Raw genomic sequence first — 26235 nt, forward strand, 5'->3', positions numbered from 1 at the left:
CTAACTCGCACCGAGTCCCGTTCACCCATCACCCCCTGTGCTCACTGCCCCGTGTCCTAACTCGCACCGAGTCCCGCTCACCCATCACCCCCTGTGCTCGCTGACCTGCATTGGCTCCCGGTTAAGCAACGCCTCAATTTCAAAATTCTCATCCTTGTTTACAAATCCCTCCGTGGCCCTCGCCCCTCCCTATCTCTCTAATCTCCTCCAGCCCCACAACCCCCGGTGAAGTCTGTGCTCCTCTAATTCTGCCCTCTTGCCCATCTCTGATTATAATCGCTCCACCATTGGTGGCCGTGCCTTCAGCTGCCTGGGCCCCAAGCTCTGGAATTCCCTCCCTAAGCCTCTCCACCTCTCTCCACCTTTAAGACGCTCCTTAAAACCGACCCCTTTGACCAAGCTCTTCCTCTGTGGCTCGGTGTCAAATTGATTAGTTTTTGTCTTATATCACTGCCTGTGAAGTCCTCGTGACATTTTACTACATTAAAGGCACTGTCTAAATACAAGTTGTTCTCGCTGTTTGTGGGATCTTGCTGTGTGAAGACTGGCGGCCGCGAAAGCACGTCAGAAGAACAAAGGCGAGTGCAAGTTCTTTCTTTTGGGGCTGCAAACCGAGCTGCGAGATTGGCGGGAAAGAGGAAGCAGTGTGCGGACAGCCCAGTAAACAGACACTGGGCCGGGTTAAGTCACACACCTCTTGGCTCCAGTCAAGCGGAACAGAGAGGAAACCCCAGTGCTGGCCCGGGACCAGCTGATTTTAGAGTTTCCACTGCGGTTTTGAGGCAGGCTCATCTGCGTCAAAGTCTGACAAGGCTTGCCTTTGTGTTGTGGTTTATATTTTTTCTTTCTCTCTCTGCAGGGAGCTGGTTAACCCCTTGCTGGCTGCACACTTGCAAATTGGCCGAAAACGATTAGATCACTGTGTGTGAGCCTGTCTGCTTCCCTCCCTGCTTTCTCACACACACACCCCCGTGCTGCCATTTTACGAACATACAAACGAGCAGCAGGAGTCGGCCATTCGGCCCCTCTGGGACTGGAGAATCTAAGCCATGAGGAAAGATTGGACAGGCTGGGTTTGTTTTCATTGGAACAGAGGAGGCTGAGGGGAGACCTGATTGAGGTGTATAAAATGATGAGGGGCCTGGATAGAGTGGATAGGACGGACCTGTTTCCCTTGGCAAAGGGGTCAACAACCAGGGGGCGTAGATTTAAAGTAATTGGGGGGAGGTTTAGAGGGGATTTGAGGGGAAATGTCTTCACCCAGAGGGTGGTGGGGGTCTGGAACTCACGGCCTGAAAGGGTGGTAGAGGCAGAAACCCTCACCACATTTAAAAAGTACTTGGATGTGCACTTGTAACCTACAGGGCTACGGACCGAGAGCGGGAAAGTGGGATTAGGCCGGGTAGCTCTTGGTCGGCCGGCGCGGACACGATGGGCCGAGATGGCCTCCTTCCACGCTGTAAATTTCTATGATTCTACAAATAAGATCATGGCTGATCTGATCTAGGCCTCAATTCCACTTCCCTGCCCGCTCCCTTATCGCTCAAAAATCTGTCTATCTCCACCTTAAATATATTCAATGACCCAGCCTCCACAACTCCCTGGGGCAGAGAATTCTACAGATTTACAACCCTCTGAGAGAAGAAATTCCGTTTTAAATGGGCGACCCTTATTCTGAAACTATGCCCCCTAGTTCTAGATTCCCCCACGAGGGGAAACATCCTCTCTGCATCTACCCTGTCAAGCCCCCCTCAGAATCTTATACGTTTCAATAAGATCACCTCCCATTCTTCTGAATTCCAATGAGTAGAGGCCCAACCTGCTCAACCTTTCTTCATAAGCCAACTCCTTCATCTCAAGAATTAACTCAGTGAACCTTCTCCGAACTGCCTCCAATGCAAGTATATTCTTCCTTAAATATGGAAACCAAAACTGCACGCAGTACGCCAGGTGTGGCCTCACCAATACCTTGTACAGTTGTAGCAAGACTTCCCTGCTTTTATACTCCATCCCCCTCGCAATAAATATATATTTTTTCAGCCTCTGAAGGGTGCCGACACTTTCGTCGGGCGCGAGGGCGGACTATTCGACTATGGGGGCGAATGTTGCGCCCGATCCGGCCCCTGCCAGACACCCGTGACAGCGGGAATCCGGCCTGTTTTATGCGCAACTCCACTTGCCCCAGGGATACTGAGTCCATCAGCGGGTCTACGTACGTACCACCCCCTCCCCCTGCCCCCCTCCCCCCACCCCGCCAACCCCCCACCCCCGAGGCTGCGATCTGCTAATGTGATACAGAATGGAGTGTCTTGTACAGCCCAGGAAGCTCAGTGACCCCCCTACACCCCGATTCCCCCCCCCACACCAAAACTGTTTTTGAATTTCCAACCTCTGTTCGATTTTATTTTGGATACCATCTCTGTAAACGAGGGTTGTATTCCCTGGAATTTAGAAGGTTAAGGGGGGATCTGATCGACGTTTTCAGGATATTAAGGGGAACAGTTAGGGTAGATAGAGAGAAACGTTTCCCGCTGGATGGCGAGTCTGGCACTAGGGAGAATAGCCTAAAAATTAGATCCAGACCTTTCAGGAGTGAAATTAGGGAACACTTCTACACACACAAGGTGGTAGAGGTTTGGAACTCTCTTCCACAAACGGCAACTGATGTTGGGTCAATTGTTAATTTTACATCTGAGTTTGACAGATTTCTGTTAACTAAAGATATTAAGGGATATGGGCCAAAGGCAGGTATATGGAGTTAGGTCACAGATCAGCCACGATCACATTGACTGGTGTAACAGGCTCGAGGGGCTGAATGGCCTCCTCCTGTTCCTAATGTAACAGGCTCAAGGGGCTGAATGGCCTCCTCCTGCTCCTGTGTAACAGGCTCGAGGGGCTGAATGGCCTCCTCCTGTTCCTAATGTAACAGACTCGAGGGACTGAATGGCCTCCTCCTGTTCCTAATGTAACAGGCTCGAGGGGCTGAATGGCCTCCTCCTGTTCCTAATGTAACAGGCTCGAGGGGCTGAATGGCCTCCTCATGTTCCTAATGTAACAGGCTCGAGGGGCTGAATGGCCTCCTCCTGTCCCTGTGTAACAGGCTCAAGGGGCTGAATGGCCTCCTCCTGTTCCTAATGTAACAGGCTCGAGGGGCTGAGTGGCCTCCTCCTGTTCCTGTGTAACAGGCTCGAGGGGCTGAATGGCCTCCTCCTGTTCCTAATGTAACAGGCTCGAGGGACTGAATGGCCTCCTCCTGCTCCTGTGTAACAGGCTCGAGGGGCTGAATGGCCTCCTCATGTTCCTAATGTAACAGGCTCGAGGGGCTGAGTGGCCTCCTCCTGTTCCTAATGTAACAGGCTCGAGGGACTGAATGCCCTCCTCCTGTTCCTAATGTAACAGGCTCGAGGGACTGAATGGCCTCCTCCTGTTCCTGTGTAACAGGCTCGAGGGGCTGAGTGGCCTCCTCCTGTTCCTAATGTAACAGGCTCGAGGGACTGAATGCCCTCCTCCTGTTCCTAATGTAACAGGCTCGAGGGACTGAATGGCCTCCTCCTGTTCCTAATGTAACAGGCTCGAGGGGCTGAATGGCCTCCTGTTCCTAATGTAACAGGCTCGAGGGACTGAATGCCCTCCTCCTGTTCCTAATGTAACAGGCTCGAGGGACTGAATGGCCTCCTCCTGTTCCTAATGTAACAGGCTCGAGGGGCTGAATGGCCTCCTGTTCCTAATGTAACAGGCTCGAGGGACTGAATGGCCTCCTCCTGTTCCTAATGTAACAGGCTCGAGGGGCTGAATGGCCTCCTCCTGTTCCCAATGTAACAGGCTCGAGGGGCTGAGTGGCCTCCTCCTGTTCCTAATGTAACAGGCTCGAGGGGCTGAATGGCCTCCTCCTGTTCCTATGTTCATTTAAAAAAAAACTTTTTATCCTCAAAGCTGATTGGCCTCACTGGCAGTGTATTCTGGGTAAGATTACCTTGCCAGTGGTGTCAAAAGAGGGCTCTCTTTTCTCCAGCAGAGCGAAGGTTGAGGGGTGGCCACCACAGGGAGGGGTCGAGGCGAATAGTATCGATGCATTTAAGGGGAAGCTGAATAAACACATGAGGGAGAAAGGAATAGAGGGATATGGTGATGGGGTGAGATGGAGAGGGGTGGGAGGGGGCTGGTGTGGAGCATAAACACCGGCGCCGAGCCATTGGGCTGAACGGCCAGTTTCTGCGCTGCTAATACAAGCTGTCTTTTTACGGAGTCTTGCTGTGCGATTCCCCGCAGCTCAAAGCACCAGAGAACGATGTGGTCGGTGGGGCTCAGAGCAGGCGAGGAGGTCGGAACCCTGGCTCCCTACACCTGTAAGTGAACTCTCCCCACGTAGCTCTTACACCCGTGCCCTGCGGCGTAGCCCGATACGCTCTGGCGCGAGACTCAATGCCCGCAAGTCACTGGCAAAGCAGTTCACCTCAACGCCAGTGTGGCTCAGCACGCCGTCCAGTGCAGACAGAACCAGGACGACTGGAGACCAGCTCTGCTGCACGGACCCTATCGCAGTGTGGGCTGGGCCCGTGAGTTCGGGGCCCTCAGCTCTTCTGGGCCCCGAACTCTCGCCTCCCCTGGGCCCCGGTCACTTCCCTCTACAATCTCTCGCTGCTCCTTCGCCCCTCCTGCTGTGCCTGCCCGCACTGCAGTCAGCGACCTGGCTTCGTAGCCGTCGCCCTCCTGCAACAGCACGCGCTGCTCCCTGCAGTGGTATACCACCACACGCTGCTCCCTCCAATGGCCCCGGCCTGCTGATCATCTTGCAGGCCGGGATGCGGCGATTTCCGGGCCGGGCCGCCGCAAGCTACTCCCTCCAATGGCCCCGGCCTGCTGATGGTCTTGCAGGCCGGGACCACGCCGATTTCTGGGCCAGACCGCCACACTAGGAGATGTCCATTTGGTCCCTTGCCCCCTCCCCAACCCCTCCTCCTCTGTGACTGCCTTAAAGGCTCTGTACAATGTGTTGTTTTCGTAGCTGTACCGAGTGACGTAAAAGATGCAAATGCTTGCTCCTGCTCCTTACAGCCTACCACCCTCCGAGATCTCCGTGTTCCTCTGGCCTCAGGCCTCGATAGCATCCCCCATTCCCTTCGCCCCACCCTTGGTGGAATCGGGAATTCCCTCCCTACCCTAAGCCTCTCCGCCTCTCTCTCCTCAGGACTCTCTTCACTACCCGCCTCTTTGACCAGGCTTATGGTCACCCCCTTCTCATATCTCCACCTGTGGCTCGGTTTCGGTTCTTCACCGGGAACGCCCCTGTGAAGTGTCACAGGTACATTTTACTGCCTTACAGGCGGCGTGTAAATGTGTTCTTTCTGCATAAATGTACGACGGCTTCGAGGTGGGCGGCAGGGTGACGTCATCGGGACCCAGGTCGCCTGTTGGAGCGTGGGCAGTGACATCTGCGGGGCCCTGGTACAGCAGAGGAGCGGGAAGGACTTGCGACGAGTGATCGGGGCGGAGGAGCGATGAGGGATCATGGCTGAGATTCAGTGGGAGATCGTGGCGGTGGTTCGGCGAACATTTGGTGCGGAGGTGCGGTGGGAGATCGTGGCGGAGATGCGGCGAATGAGGGTACGGGGCCCAGAAGAGGCGATATGTGAGCGCTCTAGGCCCGTGCAGCAGAGCAGGTCTCCAGTCGTCCTGGTTAACCCTTGCCACTGGACCAAGACCTCGCTCTGTCAAGCCCGTGTGGTGGCTGGTGTGCAACGGTCACCCCACCTTAAAAAAACCCTCTCCCTCAACTGGAGTTCAGGACTGGAATATCGGGTCCTTCATTGAAACATCTAAGAATTCATCCCTTTTGGTGTGGAAGCAAGTCATCCTCGTTCGAGGGACTGCCTACGATGATGAAATGTGTTGTTGTGTACAAGCAGCGAGCTACGTAAAAGATGCAAATGATTTTGGATTTGATCGTATAGGGCCTCGCTCCTTCTCCTCAGGCGCCAGATATCGTCTGCAAACTTTGAGGTTTCATTATTGGCATTAAGACAACACCTATGTACAGTGGTAACGGTTTCAGGACTCAAGAGCGAGGTACCCCACCCATATGTTCCTTTTCCGCATCCTGAAACGTTCCGATCAAAAATAAGACAGACCAGGACATGCAAAGGCTGAAAAAGGACATTGGCCCAATAGTGAAAGGTATAGGACCACCAGTGAAAGGCATTGGGCCACTTGTGAACGACACTGGGGAGAGGCATGGACCAATTCTTGAAACACTAAAGCACCGATTTGAAAGAAAAAAAAGAGGAAGACTTGCATTTCTATAGCGCCTTTCACGACCACCGGACGTCTCAAAGCGACTTACAGCCGATGAAGAACATTTGGAAGTGTAGTCACTGTTGTAATGTGGGAAACACGGCAGCTAATCTGCGCACAGCAAGCTCCCACACACAGCAATGTGATAATAAGAACATAAGAAATAGGAGCAGGAGTCGGCCATTCGGCCCCTCGAGCCTGCTCCGCCATTCAATAAGATCATGGCTGATCTGATCATGGACTCAGCTCCACTTCCCCGCCCACTCCCCATAACCCTTTACTCCCTTATCGTTCAAAAATCTGTCTATCTCCTCCTTAAATATACTGCAGGTGTGAACAATACCCTGTACAGTTGTGGCAGGACTTCCCTACTTTTATACTCTATCCCCCTTGCAATAAAGGCCAACATTCCATTGGCCTTCCTGATCACTTGCTGCACCTGCAGACTAACTTTTTGTGTTTCATGCACAAGGACCCCCAGGTCCCACTGTACTGCAGCAATTTGTAATCTCTCCCCATTTAAATTATAATTAGCTTTTTTATTTTTCCTACCAGAGTGGATAACCTCACATTTTCCCACATTATACTCCATCTGCCAAATGTTTGCCCACTTACTGCTGTACTGAGGGGCAGTACTGAGGGAGCACCGCACTGTCAGAGGGGCAGTACTGAGGGATCGCCGCACTGTCGGAGGGGCAGTACTGAGGGAGCGCCGCACTGTCGGAGGGGCAGTACTGAGGGAATGCTGGCTGCACTGTCGGAGGTGCCATCTTTTGGATGAGACGTTAAACCGAAGCCCCGTCTGCCCTCTCAGGTGAACATAAAAGATCCCATGGCCACTATTCCGAAGAAGAGCAGCAGAGTTCTCCCCGGTGTCCTGGGCCCAATATTTATCCCTCAACCAACATCATTAAAACAGATGATCAGGTCATTATCACATTGCTGTGTGTGGGAGCTTGCTGTGCGCAATTTGACTGCCGCGTTTCTTGCATTACAACAGTGACCACACTCCAAAAGTACAACATTGGCTGTAAAGTGCTTTGGGACGTCCGGTGGTCGTGAAAGGCGCTATATAAATGCAAGTCTGCCTTTCTTTCTCTCTTTCAGGGACGTAAGTAAAGTACAAAAAGTAATCAAAAATGCTAATGAAATGTAGCCCTTTACTCCAAGGGGGATGGAGTATAAAAGGGAGGAAGATCTACAGAGCTCTGGTCAGACCCCAGCTGCAGTAACTGCATTCAGGCACCGCAGCTCAGGAAGCATATATCTGCCTCGGAGGTGGGGCAACACAGATTCCCCAGAATGATAGCGGACTTTAAGTGCTGGGGGAGGGGTTACTGAGTGACAGTGTGAGGGAGCTGGATTCACATCAGTAGAGATACAGTCAGTAACACAGGGTGCTGGGGGAGAGGGGTTACTGTGTGGCAGTGTGAGGGAGCTGGATTCACATCAGTAGAGATACAGTCAGTAACACAGGATGCTGGGGGAGAGGGGTTATTGAGTGACAGTGTGAGGGAGCTGGATTAACATCAGTACAGATACAATCAGTAACACAGGTCACTGGGGGGAGAGGGGTTACTAAGTGACAGTGTGAAGGAGCTGGATTAACATCAGTACAGATACAGTCAGTAACACAGGGCGCTGGGTGAGAGGGGTTACTAAGTGACAGTGAGGGAGCTGGATTAACATCAGTACAGATACTGTCAGTAACACAGGGTGGGGTTACTGAGCTCTTGAATCTCACTTGTCCACGTTGCTTTGTGTTAAAGAACCGGTTTTAGGTTAAAATTCAAAGAAATGCAAACGGCATGACTCTCGCCCCTCCCTTCTGTGTCAATCACTTCCTTCACCCTCCTCCGGACGAACTGCATGTGCAGCCTGCACAGTGATGGTCGGACCGCTATTCGGCCACTGAGGGCATCGCAGCCAGACTGTAGCGACTCGCTCAGTTGGTTTGTGACTTGCTGACGCGCACAGGACTGAATTGACGAGTTACAGGATTTCACGCAAGGTGCTGTTCACCCAACAGGTGTGAGAAAGAATGTCCGGGAGGATCGGAAAGATTTCACGTGGGGCTGCAGAACCTGTTTCTTTTTTTCTATAATTGTTATTTTTGAATTCAGAACCGCCCTGGATTCTGAGCCTTAAAGAAGGCTCTTGCATTGGTGTGCTGGGCCAGCTGATCGCAAGAGAGAGAGCGGGAGGGAGCGAGGGAGCGAGGGAGAGAGGCAGATGGTGAGAGACAGATTAATATGCAGAGACAGGTTCAAAAGATACAGGCAGGTAGAGACACGCAGGGATACAGCGTGATACAGAGATCGGGGGAGAGAGAGGGAAGAAACAGAGAGCGAGAGGGTGGGTGGTACCAGACAGAGCGAGAGAGACAGACAGAGGGTGAGAGAGAGAGAAAGGCAAGGTGAGATACAGGGAAAGTAAGACAGTGAGAGAGGAGAAACAGATAGCGAGAATAGGAGCAGATAGATAGAGAGGGAGGAACAGATAGCGAGAGAGAGAAAGAGGGGAGATGGAGAGAGAGAAAGAGGGGAGATAGAGAGACAGAAAGAGGGGAGATAGAGAGACAGAAAGAGGGGAGATAGAGAGAGAGAAGGTGGGAGAAACAGATAGAGAGAAGGTGGGAGAAACAGATAGAGAGAGAAAGAGGGGAGAAAGAGATAGAAAGAGAAAGAAGGGGAAATAGATAGAGAGAGAAAGAGGGAGAAAGAGATAGAAAGAAAAAGAGGGGGAAATCGATAGAGAGAGACAGAGGGGAGAAAGAGATGGAGGGGAGAGTGCCCAGAGGGGAGGGATTACCTGACTCTCCCGGGGCCTGTGTATCCCCAGGGCCTAGCTCTCCCCCTGTCAGGAGCCCCGCAGCACCAGGCTTGAAGCGGGCAGAGTGGGGAGGCCAGAATTGCACCCCTCTGTGACCCTGGTGCCGAGCCCCACACGACCAGAAAGCCCCTGGGTCCCGTCTCCAGCCCACACCGCCTCGGCTGATGGCAGGCCCCGGGGAGAGGGAGAGCATAGTCCGATCGGGGTTCCTGCTCCTTATCGCTAACCAGTGGACTCCCACCATTGTTCCCCACACACCCTCTTCCCCCTCCCCCCCCACCCACTACTGGACGGTGCGCACGAGCATCAGAATCCGGCTGAACTGCGCTGCACCCCATGGTTGCACAGCATGGTGCCGCCATCGTAAGCCTGGGCTCTGACACCAAAGGAGGGCCACTAGGGATGCCCCGCGCCTCTGGGAAAGAAAGAAAAGACTTGCATTTATATAGCGCCGTTCACGACCACCAGACGTCCCAAAGCGCTTTACAGCCAATGAAATACTTTTTTGGAGGGCAGTCACTGTTGTAATGTGGGAAACGCGGCAGCCAACTTGCGCACAGCAAGCTCCCACACACAGCAATGTGATAATGAACAGATAATCTGTTTTTGTTATGTTCATTGAGGGATAAATATTGGCCCCAGGACTCCCCTGCTCTTCTTCCAATAGTGGCCGTGGGATCTTTTACATCCACCTGAGAGGGCAGACGGGGGCCCCGGATTAACAGCTTTCCAAAAGACGGCACCTCTGACAGTGCAGTGCTCCCTCAGTACTGTCCCTCTGACAGTGCGGCGCTCCCTCAGTACTGCCCCTCCGACAGAGCGCTGCTCCCTCAGTATGTCCCTCCGACAGTGCGGCGCTCCCTCAGTACTGCCCCTCCGACAGTGCAGCGCTCCCTCAGTACTGCCCCTCCGACAGTGCAGCGCTCCCTCAGTACTGCCCCCCCCACAGTGCGGCACTCCCTCAGTACTGCCCCTCCGACAGTGCGGCGCTCCCTCAGCACTGCCCCTCCGACAGTGCGGCGCTCCCTCAGCACTGCACTGGAGTGTCAGCCTAGATTTATATGCTTAGGTCCCTGGAGTGGCGTTCGAAACCACGACCTTCTGACACAGAGGCGAGAGAGAGAGATACCTACAAGAGGTAATGCTGACACAGGAGAGGGAAGGTGGTGCAGGAGAGAGGGGGAAAACTGGGAAGGACGGTTGGGAGGGGATAAAACTTTCGAGGGTACGGTTAGAGTGATAGAAAGTTCACAGGCATTTCTATCCATGTAAATAGTCATCATTCATCAGGCGTTTCCAACCAACTAAAGAAACCTTATCTACATTGTTCATTCAAATGAATGTCACCAAGCAGTGTTTAACACCTGGCCACTATGGACTTGATGATCCCAGAAAAAACGTGATTACAGAGCAAATATATTCAAATATCAGTACACGAGAAAAATGTTTCAGTGATTAGACTTACAAATTGCAGCAATTAATCGCTTTCTCAATTCTACCACCAACCAGGGGCAAAGGACAGTTTTGAGGGAAGGGAGGTGACTGATTCAGAGAGTAGTCCTTTCTTAGTTCAAAATCTCCCAGGGCAAGTACAGCATGGGGTTAGATACAGAGTAAAGCTCCCTCTACAGTGTCCCATCAAACACTCCCAGGGCAGGTACAGGGGGTTAGATACAGAGTAAAGCTCCTTCTACATTGTCCCATCACATACTCCCAGGGTAGGTACAGCACGGGGTTAGATACAGAGTAAAGCTCCCTCTACACTGTCCCATCAAACACTCCCAGGGTAGGTACAGCACGGGGTTAGATACAGAGTAAAGCTCCCTCTACACTGTCCCATCAAACACTCCCAGGGTAGGTACAGCACGGGGTTAGATACAGAGTAAAGCTCCCTCGACACTGTCCCATCAAACACTCCCAGGGCAGGTACAGCACGGGGTTAGATACAGAATCGTTTGCAATCGATGTGAAATGAGTCATCACTTAGCCACGTGCCCGCTGCAGATCAGACATCTTATGCTGCAGTGGTTCTCTGTGGAAGGCCCGCTAGGCCGAGGTGGGCTGTGCATCACACCAAGAGGCCCTGTGGTCAGTTGGTCAGTACATTGAGCTCTACTTGTAGGTTACAGGCGTTGGCTTTCTGCGCTTCCTTTGCCGCTTTTTTTATCTCTTACGCAAGTACAATGAGGGTCACTGTGTGGTTGCCATGGCAACCGAGTGTCGCCTCAATGGCTGAGCGCCCGATTGCCATACAGCGATTGTGGGGACACTCTGACACAAGGCAGGAGTGGGAGGTGGGGGGGAATGTTGCTACTCTGCTCCCCACCTCCACACCCCACAGCAGGGAGGGGCAATGCAGAGTTCTGTCAGCTTGGCTCCGTTAGTATAGCTCAATCTTCTGAGTCAGAAGGTCGTGAGTTCGAGTCCTACTCCAGAGATTTGAGCTCCGTAACCCAGGCTGACACTCCCAGTGCAGTACTGAGGGAGCGCCGCACTGTCGGAGGGGCAGTACTGAGGGAGCGCCGCACTGTCGGAGGGGCAGTACTGAGGGAGCGCCGCACTGTCGGAGGGGCAGTACTGAGGGAGCGCCGCACTGTCGGAGGGGCAGTACTGAGGGAGCGCCGCACTGTCGGAGGGGCAGTACTGAGGGAGCGCCGCACTGTCGGAGGGGCAGTACTGAGGGAGCGCCGCACTGTCGGAGGGGCAGTACTGAGGGAGCGCCGCACTGTCGGAGGGGCAGTACTGAGGGAGCGCCGCACTTTCAGAGGGTCAGTACTGAGGGAGCGCCGCACTGTCGGAGGGGCAGTACTGAGGGAGCGCCGCACTGTCGGAGGGGCAGTACTGAGGGAGCGCCGCACTGTCAGAGGGTCAGTACTGAGGGAGCGCCGCACTGTCGGAGGGGCAGTACTGAGGGAGCGCCGCACTGTCGGAGGGTCAGTACTGAGGGAGCGCCGCACTGTCGGAGGGGCAGTACTGAGGGAGCGCCGCACTGTCGGAGGGTCAGTACTGAGGGAGCGCCGCACTGTCAGAGGGTCAGTACTGAGGGAGCGCCGCACTGTCAGAGGGTCAGTACTGAGGGAGCGCCGCACTGTCGGAGGGGCAGTACTGAGGGAGCGCCGCACTGTCGGAGGGGCAGTACTGAGGGAGCGCCGCACTGTCAGAGGTGCCGCCTTTCAGATGAGACGTTAAACCGAGGCTCTGTCTTCCCTCTCAGGTGGATGTAAAAGATCCCACATCACTATTTCGAAGAAGAGCAGGAGAGTTCACCCCGGTATCCTGGGGCCATTATTTATCCCTGGTCATTATCACATTGCTGTTTTGGGAGCTTGCTGTGCGCAAAATGGCTGCCGAGTTTCCCACATTACAACAGTGACTACACTCCGAAAGTACTTCATTGGCTTTAAAGCGCTTTGAGACGTCTGGTGTTCATGAAAGGTGCTATAGAAATACAAGTTTTTCTTTTTTTTTAGCTCCCCCTCTGGTTCTTTTGAAATCAACTTAAATTTGTGTCGCTCTGGTTACCGACCCTCCTGCCACTGGAAACAGTCTCTCCCGCTCTAGTCTATCAAAAACCCTCATGATTTAGAAAGCCTCTGTTAAATCTCCCCTGAGCCTTCTCTGCTCTGAGGTGAACAAGCCTTCTTGTAACAAACAAGAGGCACGAATGTTTAAACATAGCCGAGGGGCTATAGGCTATAAATGAATTCAAGCAGCAGTGAAACCGGGTGGGGGAGGGTGTAGTTCATTATCGCCACGACGACCAATTCTTCTCTTCCCCCATCGATGAGGAAAGGCATCATCACCCTCATCTACAAGCAGAAGGGGGAGAGGGAGGAAATCAAAAACTAGCGGCCCATTTCGCTGCTCAATGTGGACGACAAGATCCTGTCAAAGGTCATCGCCAACAGGGTCAAGTCTGCCCTTGAGCTGGTGATTCACCCGGACCAGACCTGCGCTGTACCCGGCAGGAAGATCTCTGATAGCCTCGCGCTACTCAGAGATACGATCGCCTACGTGCGGGACAGGAGGGTGGACACCTGCTTAATCAGCTTAGACCAGGAGAAAGCCTTTGACAGGATATCGTACACGTACCTGATGGACGTGCTCTCCACAATGGGGTTTGGGGAGGGTATCCGCAATTGGGTCAAACTGCTCTACACAGACATCAGTCGTGCAGTCCTAATCAACGGGTGGGAAACTGAAAGCTTTCCGATCAGGTCTGGAGTCAGGCAAGACTGTCCCCTCTCGTCTGTCTTGTTTGTGTGTTGTATCGAGCCCTTTGCCGAGTCCATCAGGAGGGATGCGGGCATTAGAGGGGTGACGATCCCAGGCAGCGGAGGCGCTCAGGTCAAGACCTCCCTGTACATGGACGACGTCGCCGTCTTTTGCTCGGATCCGCAGTCGGTCCGCAGATTGCTCACAATCTGCGACCAGTTTGAACTGGCCTCGGGAGCAAAGGTCAATCGCAGCAAGAGCGAGGCCATGCTCTTTGGCCACTGGGCCGACCGAGCCTCCATTCCCTTCACCGTCAAGCCAGATTTCCTGAAGGTGTTGGGAATATGGTTCGGAGCGGACGGGGCGTGCGCCAAAAACTGGGACGAGCATATCGCCAAGGTCAAACAAAAACTGGGATGGTGGAAGCTGCACTTCCTCTCCATGGCAGGAAAGAACCTGCTCATCAGGAGTGAGGTGCTCTCGGGTTTGCTGCATGTGGCACAGGTCTGGCCCATCCCTCGCTCCTGTGCTGCGGCAGTCACCCTGGCCGTCTTCCACTTTGTCTGGAGGTCCAACATGGACCGTGTCCGCAGAGACACGATGCACAAATCTCTGGACAGTGGAGGAAAGGATGTTCCGAGCGTGGCCCTCATCCTGATGGCCACCTTTGTGTGCGGCTGCATCAAGCTGTGCACAGACCCCCGGTACGCAAACACCAAGTGTCACGACGTGCTGAGGTTCTACCTGTCCCCCGGTGTTGCGAAGGATGGGCCTGGCCACGCTGCTGCGAAACGCCCCCCACCAGTTGGACCATGCCTGTCCACCTGTCCTTCGTGGAAAAGTTTTTCACAAAAAACCCCTTTGACCACAAGGCCATAAAACAGTGGTCAGCACGTAAGGTCCTGGACGCCCTACGGAAGGAGAGGGTGGACCCTGTCGGGTGGTTCCCTGAGCAGACTGTCGAACTCGTCTGGCAGAACGTCTCATCGCCAGAGCTTTCACACAAGCACCAAGATGTAGCTTGGTTGGCGGTGAGGAGGGCCTTACCCATCAGAGCGTTCATGCACAGCCGACGTCTCATCAACACGGCACGGTGCCCCCGAGTCGGCTGCGGGGCGGACGAGACTGTCACCCATCTCCTTCAGGATTGCGCCTTTGCAAGGCAGGTTTGGAAAGAGATGCAGTGGTTGCTGTCGAGGTTCATCCCGAGCAGCTCCGTAACACAGGACTCTGTGCTCTACGGGCTGTTCCCAGGGACACACACCGAGACTGACATCACCTGCTGCTGGAGGGCCATCAACTCGGTCAAAGACGCTCTTTGGTCTTGCCGAAACTTGCTGGTTTTCCAGAGCAAGGAGATGTCCACGTCTGCGTGTTGCAGACTGGCGCAATCCAAGATCCAGGATTACGTGCTGAGGGACGCACTAAAAATTGGTGCATTCGTCGCAAAGGCACGGTGGGGAAGGGCCACAGTTTAAAGCCCTTCCACCACGGTAAACCCGGGGGCAGGAATCAGCACAAACCCCCCCCGGGCTGTACTTGTAATTTACTTTTTCGTGTACATGGAGCACCATGATCTGTAAACACCTGTGTAGTGCCATGTACAATGCAAGGTCTGTTGCGAAATGCATGTTGAAAAGAAAAATGTAAATGTACCGTCACCCATTGCGTGTACTGTATAGTGACACATGTAATGTAATTTGTTTGAATGTACCACAATGTATCCCGTATTGGACCGAATTGCACTTGAACTGGAAAACAAGAAATGTAACGAACGGAACTGCCGTCAGCACCCAAATAATAGTGTATGGGATTGCTGACCGCAGCGAAATGTACTGAAATGCCTTTGAATGTACAGATTTTTTTTATGAATAAATTATATTTTGAAATTAAAAAAAAAATTCTTCTCTTCCCCCTTCCCCGCCCTTGGCCCTGACTCTACCCCAACCTCACCCCCAATCCTCTCCGCCAACGATGACACTCTCCCTTTTTAGCCTCTGCATCTCCCACTCTTTATGCATCCCTCAGTACTGCCCCTCCGACAGTGCGACGATCCCTCAGTACTGTCCCTCCGACAGTGCGGCGCTCCCTCAGTACTGCCCCTCCGACAGTGCGACGATCCCTCAGTACTGTCCCTCCGACAGTGCAGCACTCCCTCAGTACTGTCCCTCCGACAGTGCGGCGCTCCCTCAGTACTGCCCCTCCGACAGTGCGGCGCTCCCTCAGTACCGCCCCTCCGACAGTGTGGCGCTCCCTCAGTACTGCCCCTCCGACAGTGTGGCGCTCCCTCAGTACTGCCCCTCCGACAGTGCGGCGCTCCCTCAGTACTGCCCCTCCGACAGTGCGGCACTCCCTCAGTACTGTCCCTCCGACAGTGCGGCACTCCCTCAGTACTGCCCCTCCGACATTGCAGCGCTCCCTCAGTACTGCCCCTCCGACAGTGCGGCACTCCCTCAGTACTGCCCCTCCGACATTGCAGCGCTCCCTCAGTACTGCCCCTCCGACATTGCAGCGCTCCCTCAGTACTGTCCCTCCGACAGTGCGGCACTCCCTCAGTACTGCCCCTCCGACAATGCAACGATCCCTCAGTACTGTCCCTCCGACAGTGCGGCACCCCCTCAGTATTGCCCCTCCGACAGTGCGGCGCTCCCTCAGTACTGCCCCTCCGACAGTGCGGCGATTCCTCAGTACTGTCCCTCCGACAATGCGACGATCCCTCAGTACTGTCCCTCCGACAGTGCGGCGATTCCTCAGTACTGTCCCTCCGACAGTGCGGCACTCCTTCAGTACTGCCCCTCCGACATTGCAGCGCTCCCTCAGTACTGCCCTCCGACAGTGCGGCGCTCCCTCAGTACCGCCCCTCCGACAGTGTGGCGCTCCCTCAGTACTGCCCCTCCGACAGTGTGGCGCTCCCTCAGTACTGCCCCTCCGTCACTGCAGCGCTCCCTCAGTACTGCCCCTCCGACAGTGTGGCGCTCCCTCAGTACTGCCCCTCCGTCACTGCAGCGCTCCCTCAGTACTGCCAGTTGTGTTATCTATAATTCAAGGGCTGTTTTTGCAGTGGCTGACCGAGAGTCTGTACCGTGGACACAAGTGGAAGTACACAGTTGAGTAATGTAATATGTGCCCCGGTGAGTATGGCTCACAGGTTGGTTGAGCTGTTGAGTTGGGAGGGGCTTAGCCAGTCACGTGATGTTCACAAGACTCAATAAAACCCCGGCCAGTTGGGTCTAGGTCATCCAAGATGAAGTATGCAGCTGTGAGCTTGGAGAATGAACATCCCCACTGACACCTGGGAGTCCCTGGCCAAAGACCAGTCCGCCCTAAGTGGAGGAAGTGCATCCGGGAGAGCGCTGAGCACCTCGAGTCTCGTCGCCGAGAGCGTGCAGAAACCAAGCGCAGGCAGCGGAAGGAGCGTGCGGCAAACCAGTCCCACCCTCCCCTTCCCTCAACCACTGTCTGTCCCACCTGTGACAGAGACTGTAATTCCTGTATTGTACCGTACAGTCGTCTGAAAACTCACTTTTAGAGTGGAAGCAAGTCTTCCTCAATTCCGAGGGACTGCCTATGATGATGAGTGGATGAACCGGTAATGTGTGGTGCGATTGTTAAACCTTTGCTAATCAACCAACTCGTTCTTAATAGCAATGTGTTGCTATGAATTCTTAAGCAAAGACGCCACGAAGCAAATACATTACAGGGAGCTCTGTTCATCTGCCTCGTACAGGGTGCAAAGGATCCTCCCGTCTACCTAGGGGCAGCAAGGAGCCACAACGCAAGGTACGCTAAGTCAGCTAGGAAAGGTCAAGGGTCGTGAGAAGGGTGGGATGAACCATGACCAGGCCCGAGGAGGAACTCGGTGAGAAACTGGAGGAGGAACTGCAATGCCGAAAGGTAGAAACGCTCAGGCACTTCAGGGGTTAATCGGGTGTGCAGCGACACCCTGTCCTTTCCCAGCTGGTGTCCTGTTACACACAATGCAGTTCCCCCGCCGGCTGCTGTGGCGGGCTGCGAGTGCCAGGAACCCTCCTCCTGGGATTTGCTTAGGAAATTCTCCTCTGTGAGGGTTGCCGTTCCTGTCTCCAACTCACAGAGTCACAGAGGGGAGGGTGGTCACGGGGACATGGCTGGTGACAGACTGAGCAGCATCAGAGTGATTGCATCAGCAGTTTGGAAACACACCTCCGAGTGAGGAGGAAGCAGGCTTCCATCCTGTTGGCTCGCAGGAAGAATGAACACGCATTTATGTAGTGCCTTTCACAACCTCAGGACACCCCAAAGCGCTTCACAGACAATGAAGTACTTTTGAAGTGCAGTCGCTGTTGTAATGTCGGAAATGCGGCAGCCAACTTAAGCACAGCAAGCTCCCACAAACAGCAAGGTGATAATGACCTGGATCATATTTTAGTGATGTTGCATGGGGGATACGTATTGGCCCCAGGACACCGGGGAGAACTCCCCCCTGCTTTTCTTTCAATTAGTGGCCGTGGGATCTTTTACGTCCACCTAAGAGGGCAGACGGGGCCTCGGTTTAACATGTCATCCTAAAGATGGCACCTCCGACAGTGCGGCGTTTGCTCAGTACTGCACTTCCCACAGTGCGGCACTCCCTCAATACTGCCCCTCTGACAGTGCAGCACTCCCTCAGTACTGCACTTCCCACAGTGCAGCACTCCCTCAATACTGCCCCTCTGACAGTGCAGCACTCCCTCAGTACTGCCCCTCCGACAGTGCGGCGCTCCCTCAGTGCTGCCCCTCCGACAGTGCGGCGCTCCCTCAGTGCTGCCCCTCCGACAGTACGGCGCTCCCTCGGTACTGCCCCTCCGACAGTGCGGCGCTCCCTCAGTACTGCCCTCCAACAGTGCGGCGCTCCCTCAGTACAACCCCTCCGACAGTGCGGCGCTCCCTCAGTGCTGCCCCTCTGACAGTGCGGCGCTCCCTCAGTACTGCCCTCCAACAGTGCGGCGCTCCCTCAGTGCTGCCCCTCCGACAGTACGGCGCTCCCTCGGTACTGCCCCTCCGACAGTGCGGCGCTCCCTCAGTACTGCCCTCCAACAGTGCGGCGCTCCCTCAGTACAGCCCCTCCGACAGTGCGGCGCTCCCTCAGTGCTGCCCCTCCGACAGTGCGGCGCTCCCTCAGTATTGGCACTGCGATTGTCGGCCTGGACTTTATGCTCAAGTCTCTGGCGTGGGGACTCGAACCCACGACCTTGTGACCCCAATGCGACAGAGAGAGGGGAATACCCACTGAGACAAGATGACACCTTTGCCCCCTGGGTCCTTCTGACCGTGGCGCTTCTCACATGCCCTGGTGCCAACTCTCAACACTTCCTCACATGGTCGATGAGCTTCCCACTCCGTCCCTGCTTTCATTGACTGTTCCCGGACCCAGCCCATTGCGTGATGCATTCTGGGTAGAGTGACATCACTCTGACTCGGCAGCCTGGGGGCGGGCCTCTATTGTCAGATGGTCCAGCGCTTTCAGAATGGCTGAAGTCCGTCACAGGGAGATGTGGGCACCTCTGGGATTGGCTGGCATTTATCGTCCATCCCTACTTGCCCTGAGAAGGTGGTGGTGGACCACTTTCTTCTTGAACCGCTGGTAGCAGGTTTGATACAAACTGAGTATCTCCCGAGGCCACTTTGGAGGCATGGTTCAGGATTAACCACGTTGGTGTGGGCCTGGAGTCACACATCGGCCAGACCGGGTAAGGGCGGCAGATTTCCTTCCCGGAATTGACATGAGTGAACCAGGTGGGTTTTTAGCGACAATCCGACATCTTCACCAGTCACTTTTGATTGGCACCAGCTTCTTCAGAGAATAGAATCGTAGAATGGTCACAGGACAGAAGGAGGCCATTCGGCCCGTTGAACCCGTGCCGGCTCTCTGCAAGAGCATCTCAGCCAGTCCCACTCCCCCCGCCCTTTCTATGGAGCACTCCAATTTTTTTTCCTTCGGGTACTTATCCAATTCCCTTTTGAAAGCCGCGATTGAGTCTGCCTCCACCGCCCTCTCAGGCCGTGCATTCCAGACCCTAACCACTCGCTGCGTCAAAAAAGTTTTCCCTCATGTCGCCTTTGGTTCTTCTGCCAATCGCCTTAAATCTGTGCCCTCTGGCTCTCGACCCTTCCACCAATGGGAACAGTTTCTCTCTCTCTACTCTGTCCAGGCCCCTCATGATTTTGAACACCTCGATCAAATCTCCTCGCAACCTTCCCTGCTCCAAGGAGAACAATCCCAGCTTCTCCAGTCTATTCATGTAACTGAAGTCCCTCGTCCCTGGAACCATTCTGGTCAACCTCCTCTGCACCCTCTCCAAGGCCGTCACATCCTTCCTAAAGTGCGGGGCCCAGAATTGGACACAATACTCCAGTTGGGGCCGAACCAGTGTTTTATAAAGGTTCATCATAACTTCCTTGCTTCTGTATTCGATACCTCTGTTTATGAAGCTCAGGATCCCGTAAGCTTTTTTAATCGCTTTCTCAATCTGCCCTGCCACCTTCAACGATTTGTGCATATACCCCCAATTTCTTATCTCTGTATTTCTTATATTATATAACATAAACGTATTCAACATGACACAAGTAGGAACTGAGATCAATATCACTTGTCAGAGCTGACAGTACGGCAGCTGTAAGGAGGAATGTGCCATCTGTAGATACGACGTTAAACCGAGACCCTGTCTGCCCTCTCAGGTGGATGTAAAAGATCCCATGGCCACTATTGGAAGAAGAGCAGGGGAGTTCTCCCTGGTGTCCTGGCCAATATTTATCCCTCAATCAACATCACTAAAACAGATGATCTGGGTCATTATAACATTGCTGCTTGTGGGAGCTTGCTGTGCGTAAGTTGGCTGCCGTGTTTCCCACATTACAACAGTGACCACACTCCAAAAGTTCGTCATTGGTTGTAAAGGGCTTTGAGTTGTCCGGTGGTCGTGAAAGGCGCTATATAAATGCAAGTCTTTCTTTCATAGAATCGTGCGGCACAGAAGGAGGCCATTTGGCCCATCGTGCCTGTGCCTGCTCTGCGAGAGAGCAGTGGTGCTCAGTCCCACACCCGCCTCCCTGCTCTCTGCCCCTAACCCTGTGGGCTCTTCACCCTCAGCAACCCGTCCAACTCCCTTTGAACATTATTGCTGGAATCAGCCACCATTTCAGGGGGAACGTCCATATCCCAGCAACTCTCCGAGGGAAAATATTTCTCCTCATCTCCCCTCATATTGGCAACAAAATATAGCAGAAAGCTGAGTCGAACTCAAATTCTCAAGCTGTCATGGTGGAGATTTGAACTCATGTCCCACTGGATTATTAGTCCGTGCTCTTAGATTACCAGTCCATTAACATCATTTGCACGCTCCTGTATGGTTCAGAGACATGGACCATGTACAGTAGGCACCTCAAGTCGCTGGAGAAATACCACCAACGATGTCTCCGTAAGATCCTGCAAATCCCCTGGGAGGACAGATGCACCAACGTTAGCGTCCTCGACCAGGCCAACATCCCCAGCATCGAAGGACTGACCACACTCGAACAGCTCCGCTGGGCAGGCCACGTTGTCCGCATGCCAAACACGAGGCTCCCAAGCGCTCTACTCGGAACTCCTTCATGGCAAATTAGCCAAAGGTAGGCAGAGGAAACGTTACAAGGACACCCTCAAAGCCTCCCTGATAAAGTGCAACATCCCCAGCGACACCTGGGAGTCCCTGGCCAAAGACCGCCCTAAGTGGAGGAAGTGCATCCGAGAGGGCGCTGAGCACCTCGAGTCTCGTCGCCGAGAGCGTGCAGAAACCAAGCGGAAGGAGCGTGCGGCAAACCAGTCCCACCCTCCCCTTCCCTCAACGACTATCTCCCACCTGTGACAGGGACTGTGGTTCCCGTATTGGACTGTTCAGCCACCTAAGGACTCATTTGTTAGAGTGGAAGCAAGTCTTCCTCGATCCCGAGGGACTGCCTATGATGATGATGTACATGGAACATGTAGGGGCACAGTCAGTGCAGGCTGAGACACCTCATCACTGAACCAGCTATGAACCACAAGGCAGGCCTATCTAACTGCCTCAGCACTGGTCCCGCGCACAGCTGGGAGGATCAGAGACATAACTCTGACAACCTTTTACCATCTTGATGTGGATCAGAGTGAGACCATGTACAAATTCAAAGTTGGAAACATAGAGACATAGAAACATAGGTGTAGGAGTAGGTCATTCGGCCCTTCGAGCCTGCACCATCATTCAATATGATCATGGCTGATCATGCAACTTCAGTACCCCTTTCCTGCTTTCTCTCCATACCGCTTGATCCCTTTAGCCATAAGGGTCACATCTAACTCCCTTTTGAATATATCCAACGAACCGGGGTCAACAACTTTCTGTGGTAGAGAATTCCACAGGTTCGCAATTCTCTGAGTGAAGAAGTTTCTCCTCATCTCAGCCCTAAATGGCTTACCCCTTATCCTTAGACTGTGACCCCTGGTTCTGGACTTCCCCAACACCGGTGAATGAAAGAAAGCGCTTGCATTTCTACAGCAGCCTTTCACCTCCTCAGGATGTCCCAAAGCGATTCACAGTCAAAGAAGTGCTTTTTTGGAGTGTAGTCACTGTTGTAATGTGGAAAATGCAGGCAGTACTGAGGGAGTGCTGCACTGTCGGAGGGGCAGTACTGAGGGAGCGCCGCACTGTCGGAGGGGCAGTACTGAGGGAGCGCCGCACTGTCGGAGGGGCAGTACTGAGGGAGCGCCGCACTGTCGGAGGGGCAGTACTGAGGGAACGCCGCACTGTCGGAGGGGCAGTACTGAGGGAGCGCCGCACTGTCGGAGGGGCAGTACTGAGGGAGTGCCGCACTGTCGGAGGGGCAGTACTGAGGGAGCGCCGCACTGTCGGAGGGGCAGTACTGAGGGAGCGCCGCACTGTCGGAGGGGCAGTACTGAGGGAGCGCCGCACTGTCGGAGGTATCGTATTTAGAATGAGACGTTAAATCGAGGCCCCGTCTGCCCTTTCAGTTGGACGTAAAAAATCTCAGGGCCACTATTGGAAGAAGAGCAGGGGGGGTTTTCCCCGGTGTCCTGGGGCCAATATTTATCCCTCAACCAACATCACTAAAACAGATGATCTGGTCATTATCACATTGCTGTGTGTGGGAGCTTGCTGTGCACAAATTGAGTGCCGCGTTTCCCACATTACAACAGTGACTACACTCCAAAAAGTGCTTGATTGACTGTGAAGTGCGTCGGGATGTCTTGAGGTGCGGAAAGGTACTGTTGAAATGCAAGCGCTTTGTCTGAGTGCGTGATGCTATTTTCTGCAGCTTATGTCCAGATGGATAGAGTCTGCCTGGGAGCCTCGGTCTGACTGGAGGAGTGTGGGCTTCCTGCGAACCTGTCACAGCCACATGTGACGGCCCTGGGTAGCTCAAAGTGCCAACAGCTGCCTTCGAGAAGAGGGATGAACAATGAACAAGTTGAGAGCGGGGGTGGTGGAGAGGGCTTGTCGGAGACTGTGGGACTAGCGGGCAGCTGCTCAGACGCTGCCCCAACCTCGTGGCTTGGCTCCACTCCAACAATCCACAGGCCTCGTTTAAAACCCAAATTGTGGGTCTCCCAGCCTCGAGTTAACCCCTCATTGCTCCTGATCGGCTCATGCTAACCGGCTCTGTCTCTTGCCCAGTCAGGAAAGTGATTCTGACCGTGTAAAGCACACAGTCTCGACATGAACTTCGGGGTGTTGGTATGGTCAGGGAAAATTAACTGTGAGGGGAATATTTCTCGAATTTATACAACGATTTAAAAAAAAAGACTTGCATTTATATAGCGCCTTTCACCTCCTCAGGACGTCCCAAAGCGCATTACAGCCAATGAAGTACTTTTTGGAGTGTAGTCACTGTTGTAATGTGGGAAACGCGGCAGCCAATTTGTGCACAGCAAGCTCCCACAAACAGCAATGTGATAATGACCCAGATCATCTGTTGGTTGAGGGATAAATATTCGCCCCAGGACACCGAGGAGAACTCCCCTGCTCTTCTATTATTGGCCGTGGGATCTTTTGCATCCACCTGAGAAAGCAGGCGGGGCCTCGGTTTAACGTCTTGTCTGAAAGACTGTCCCTCCAACAGTGCAGTGCTCCCTCAGTACTGTCCCTCAAAGTGCGGCGCTCCCTCAGTACTGTCCCTCTGACAGTGCGGTGCTCCCTCAGTACTGTCCCTCCGACAGTGCGGCGCTCCCTCAGTACTGCCCCTCTGACAGTGCGGCGCTCCCTCAGTACTGCCCCTCCGAAAGTGCGGCGCTCCCTTAGTATTGTATTGGGAGAGTTATCCTTGATTATGGGGCTCGAGTCTGGAGTGGCATTTGATCAATGCCTTCAGTGACTGAACCTTTACCTGAACATTTAAGGTAAATTCATTGATACACTGATTGGAGTGTAAGCCGTGATTCTCACCTCTGAATCAAAAGGTTATGGGTTCAAGCCCCACTCCAGAGACTTGAACTCATAATCCAGGCTGACACTCCCAGTGCCTGTACTAATGGAGCGCTGCACTGTCGGAGGGGCAGTACTGAGGGAGTGCCGCACTGTCGGAGGGGCAGTACTGAGGGAGTGCCGCACTGTCGGAGGGGCAGTACTGAGGTAGTGGCGCACTGTCGGAGGGGCAGTACTGCGGGAGAGCCCCACTGTCGGAGGGGCAGTGCTGAGGGAGCGCCGCACTGTCGGAGGGGCAGTACTGAGGGAGCGCTGCACTGTCGGAGGTGCCGTCTTTCGGATGAGACATTAAACTGAGGTCCCGTCTGCCCTCTCGGGTGGATGTAAAAGATCCCATGGCCACGATTGGAAGAAGAGCAGGGGGAGTTCTACCGGTGTCCTGGGGCCAATATTTATCCCTCAACCCACATAACTAAAACAGATGAGATAGTCATTATCGCATTGCTGTTGATGGGAGCGATAACATCATAACAATTACTAAACAGCCGACAAAGTACCTCATTGGCTGTAAAGCGCTTTGAGACATCCTGAGGTCGTGAGAGAAGCTATATAAATGCAGTCTTTCCTGAAGACAGGATACATTAATGAAATGGGGTCTCAAGATAGGATCTTCAGGCAGTCTACAATGACAGGCAAATGTTATTAAATATTGTATATATATGACTGAGATAGAGTTAAGAACAGATATTATATTATTATATATATTAATAGCATGTTATAATATAAAAAGTTCTGCTAACAAGGAAAGTTAGGACAAGATTGGTCGGGTCCCTGGGAGTGGACAACATTTCCAGAATCCCCTCCCCATGCCCGGAAAAGCTTGGAAAGATCTCTCACTTTTCTGAGGAGGCCTCTTTTCCCGGTCTTCTGCTTGTCTCTGTGTTCCTCTTCGCTGAACACGTCGTCCTCGGACTCGGGGGAGGAGAGGTTGAGGGACGAGGCGGAGGAGGTGGACGCCGTTTTGCCCGAGTTGCTTCTCCAACTTGTCTTCAGCTGCCCGGGGGGGACCTGGCGGCCGGGGCAGCTCTGCTGGTCTTGGGGTGGCTTCGACACGCTTGGCTGGACCTCGCCCTCCCTTCCCAGGTCGAGATGCCTGCAACCTCGCAACTTGAGGAGATCGCTGGCCAGAAGCTGGTGGGCAATGGTCGGGGAGAGAGCCTCATCTCGGTGGCTGCACTCCTTCAACATCTCCCCGTCCCCGTTGGTCTTGTCCACCCCAGCTGTTGCCTGCAAGCCCACTTTCAGCTCCTCCGAGGGCCAGGCACCATCCATGGCCTGTGGACCTCCCTTGCCAGAATCTTGCTTGGTCCTCCTGCCAACCCCACCACTTCCAAAGAGGAAAAAAAAAAGGCACGGGGAAGTGGTGGGAATCAGATGAAGCTTGGGGCACCCATTGCAACGCCGAACTGTCCACCACCGTGCGAGAGAACCCTGGAGATGGTCTTAGATACTTGCTCGCAGCTCTTCCAGAGCCCCAACGCTGGCTGCTCCACCAGCCCTCAACAGATGGTGACAACGCTGGCTTGCTGAGACGCTTCCAATGTATGTTGTGTCCAGATCATTCATCTATCAACAAACTTACCCCTTCAAGAGGGGTAGCTCACTGTCCAGTTGAGTGTGTAGGCTCACTCTGCCAATGGTAGAGCAGTTGCTGCTCTTCTGCTCTGAGTCTGAGGGACAGGAAGACACTCGGTGATGTAGATCTCGGCGTGTCTTCCTCCAAGGCAAGGGGGTGTGTGCCATGAATTTGAAAGCAGTGTTTGCATGTCTCTACGTGTGTCAACAGGCCAGGCTCCTGGACCAAGAGCGCCCTCCAGCCCTCTGCAAGAGGCATTTCAAGTTGCAGTGCAGTCCAAGAAAGAATTTTGTATCGACCCTTTTCACGCCCTCGGGACGTCCCATACTGCTTTACAGCCAGTGAAGTACTTTTGTTTTGAACTGTTGTAATGTGGGAAACGCGGCAGCCAATTTGCGCACAGCAAGCTCCCACACACAGCAATGTATTAATGACCCAGATCATCTGTTTTAGTGATGGTTGAGAGATAAATATAGAAACATAGAAAATAGGTGCAGGAGTAAGCCATTCGGCCCTTCGAGCCTGCACCACCATTCAATAAGATCATGGCTGATCATTCCCTTTTCTGCTTTCTCTCCATACCCCTTGATCCCTTTAGCCGTAAGGGCCATATCTAACTCCCTCTTGAATATATCCAATGAACTGGCATCAACAACTCTCTGCGGCAGGGAATTCCACAGGTTAACAACTCTCTGAGTGAAGAAGTTTCTCCTCATCTCAGTCCTAAATGGCTTACCATTTATCCGGTGACCCCTGGTTCTGGACTTACCCAACATTGGGAACATTCTTCCCGCATCTAACCTGTCCAGTACCTGAGAATCTTATAAGTTTCTATGAGATCCCCTCTCA

At 53.6% G+C, this 26235-nt stretch overlaps 1 protein-coding gene across 1 annotated transcript in view; it reads right to left on the bottom strand.

The window, feature by feature from the left end:
- LOC139239372 (inositol-trisphosphate 3-kinase B-like) overlaps positions 1-25303 on the bottom strand; it is a 74681-nt gene extending 49378 nt beyond the window's left edge. Inside the window, exon 1 of the mRNA XM_070868048.1 lies at positions 24648-25303. Within this exon, the coding sequence (XP_070724149.1) occupies positions 24648-25082 (435 nt within the window). The 5' untranslated portion in view covers positions 25083-25303. The remainder of the gene's footprint in view (positions 1-24647) is intronic.
- Positions 25304-26235: the final 932 nt, after the last annotated feature.

Source organism: Pristiophorus japonicus, chromosome 27 (assembly GCF_044704955.1).
Source record: "Pristiophorus japonicus isolate sPriJap1 chromosome 27, sPriJap1.hap1, whole genome shotgun sequence".
NCBI classification, from domain to species: Eukaryota; Metazoa; Chordata; class Chondrichthyes; family Pristiophoridae; genus Pristiophorus; species Pristiophorus japonicus.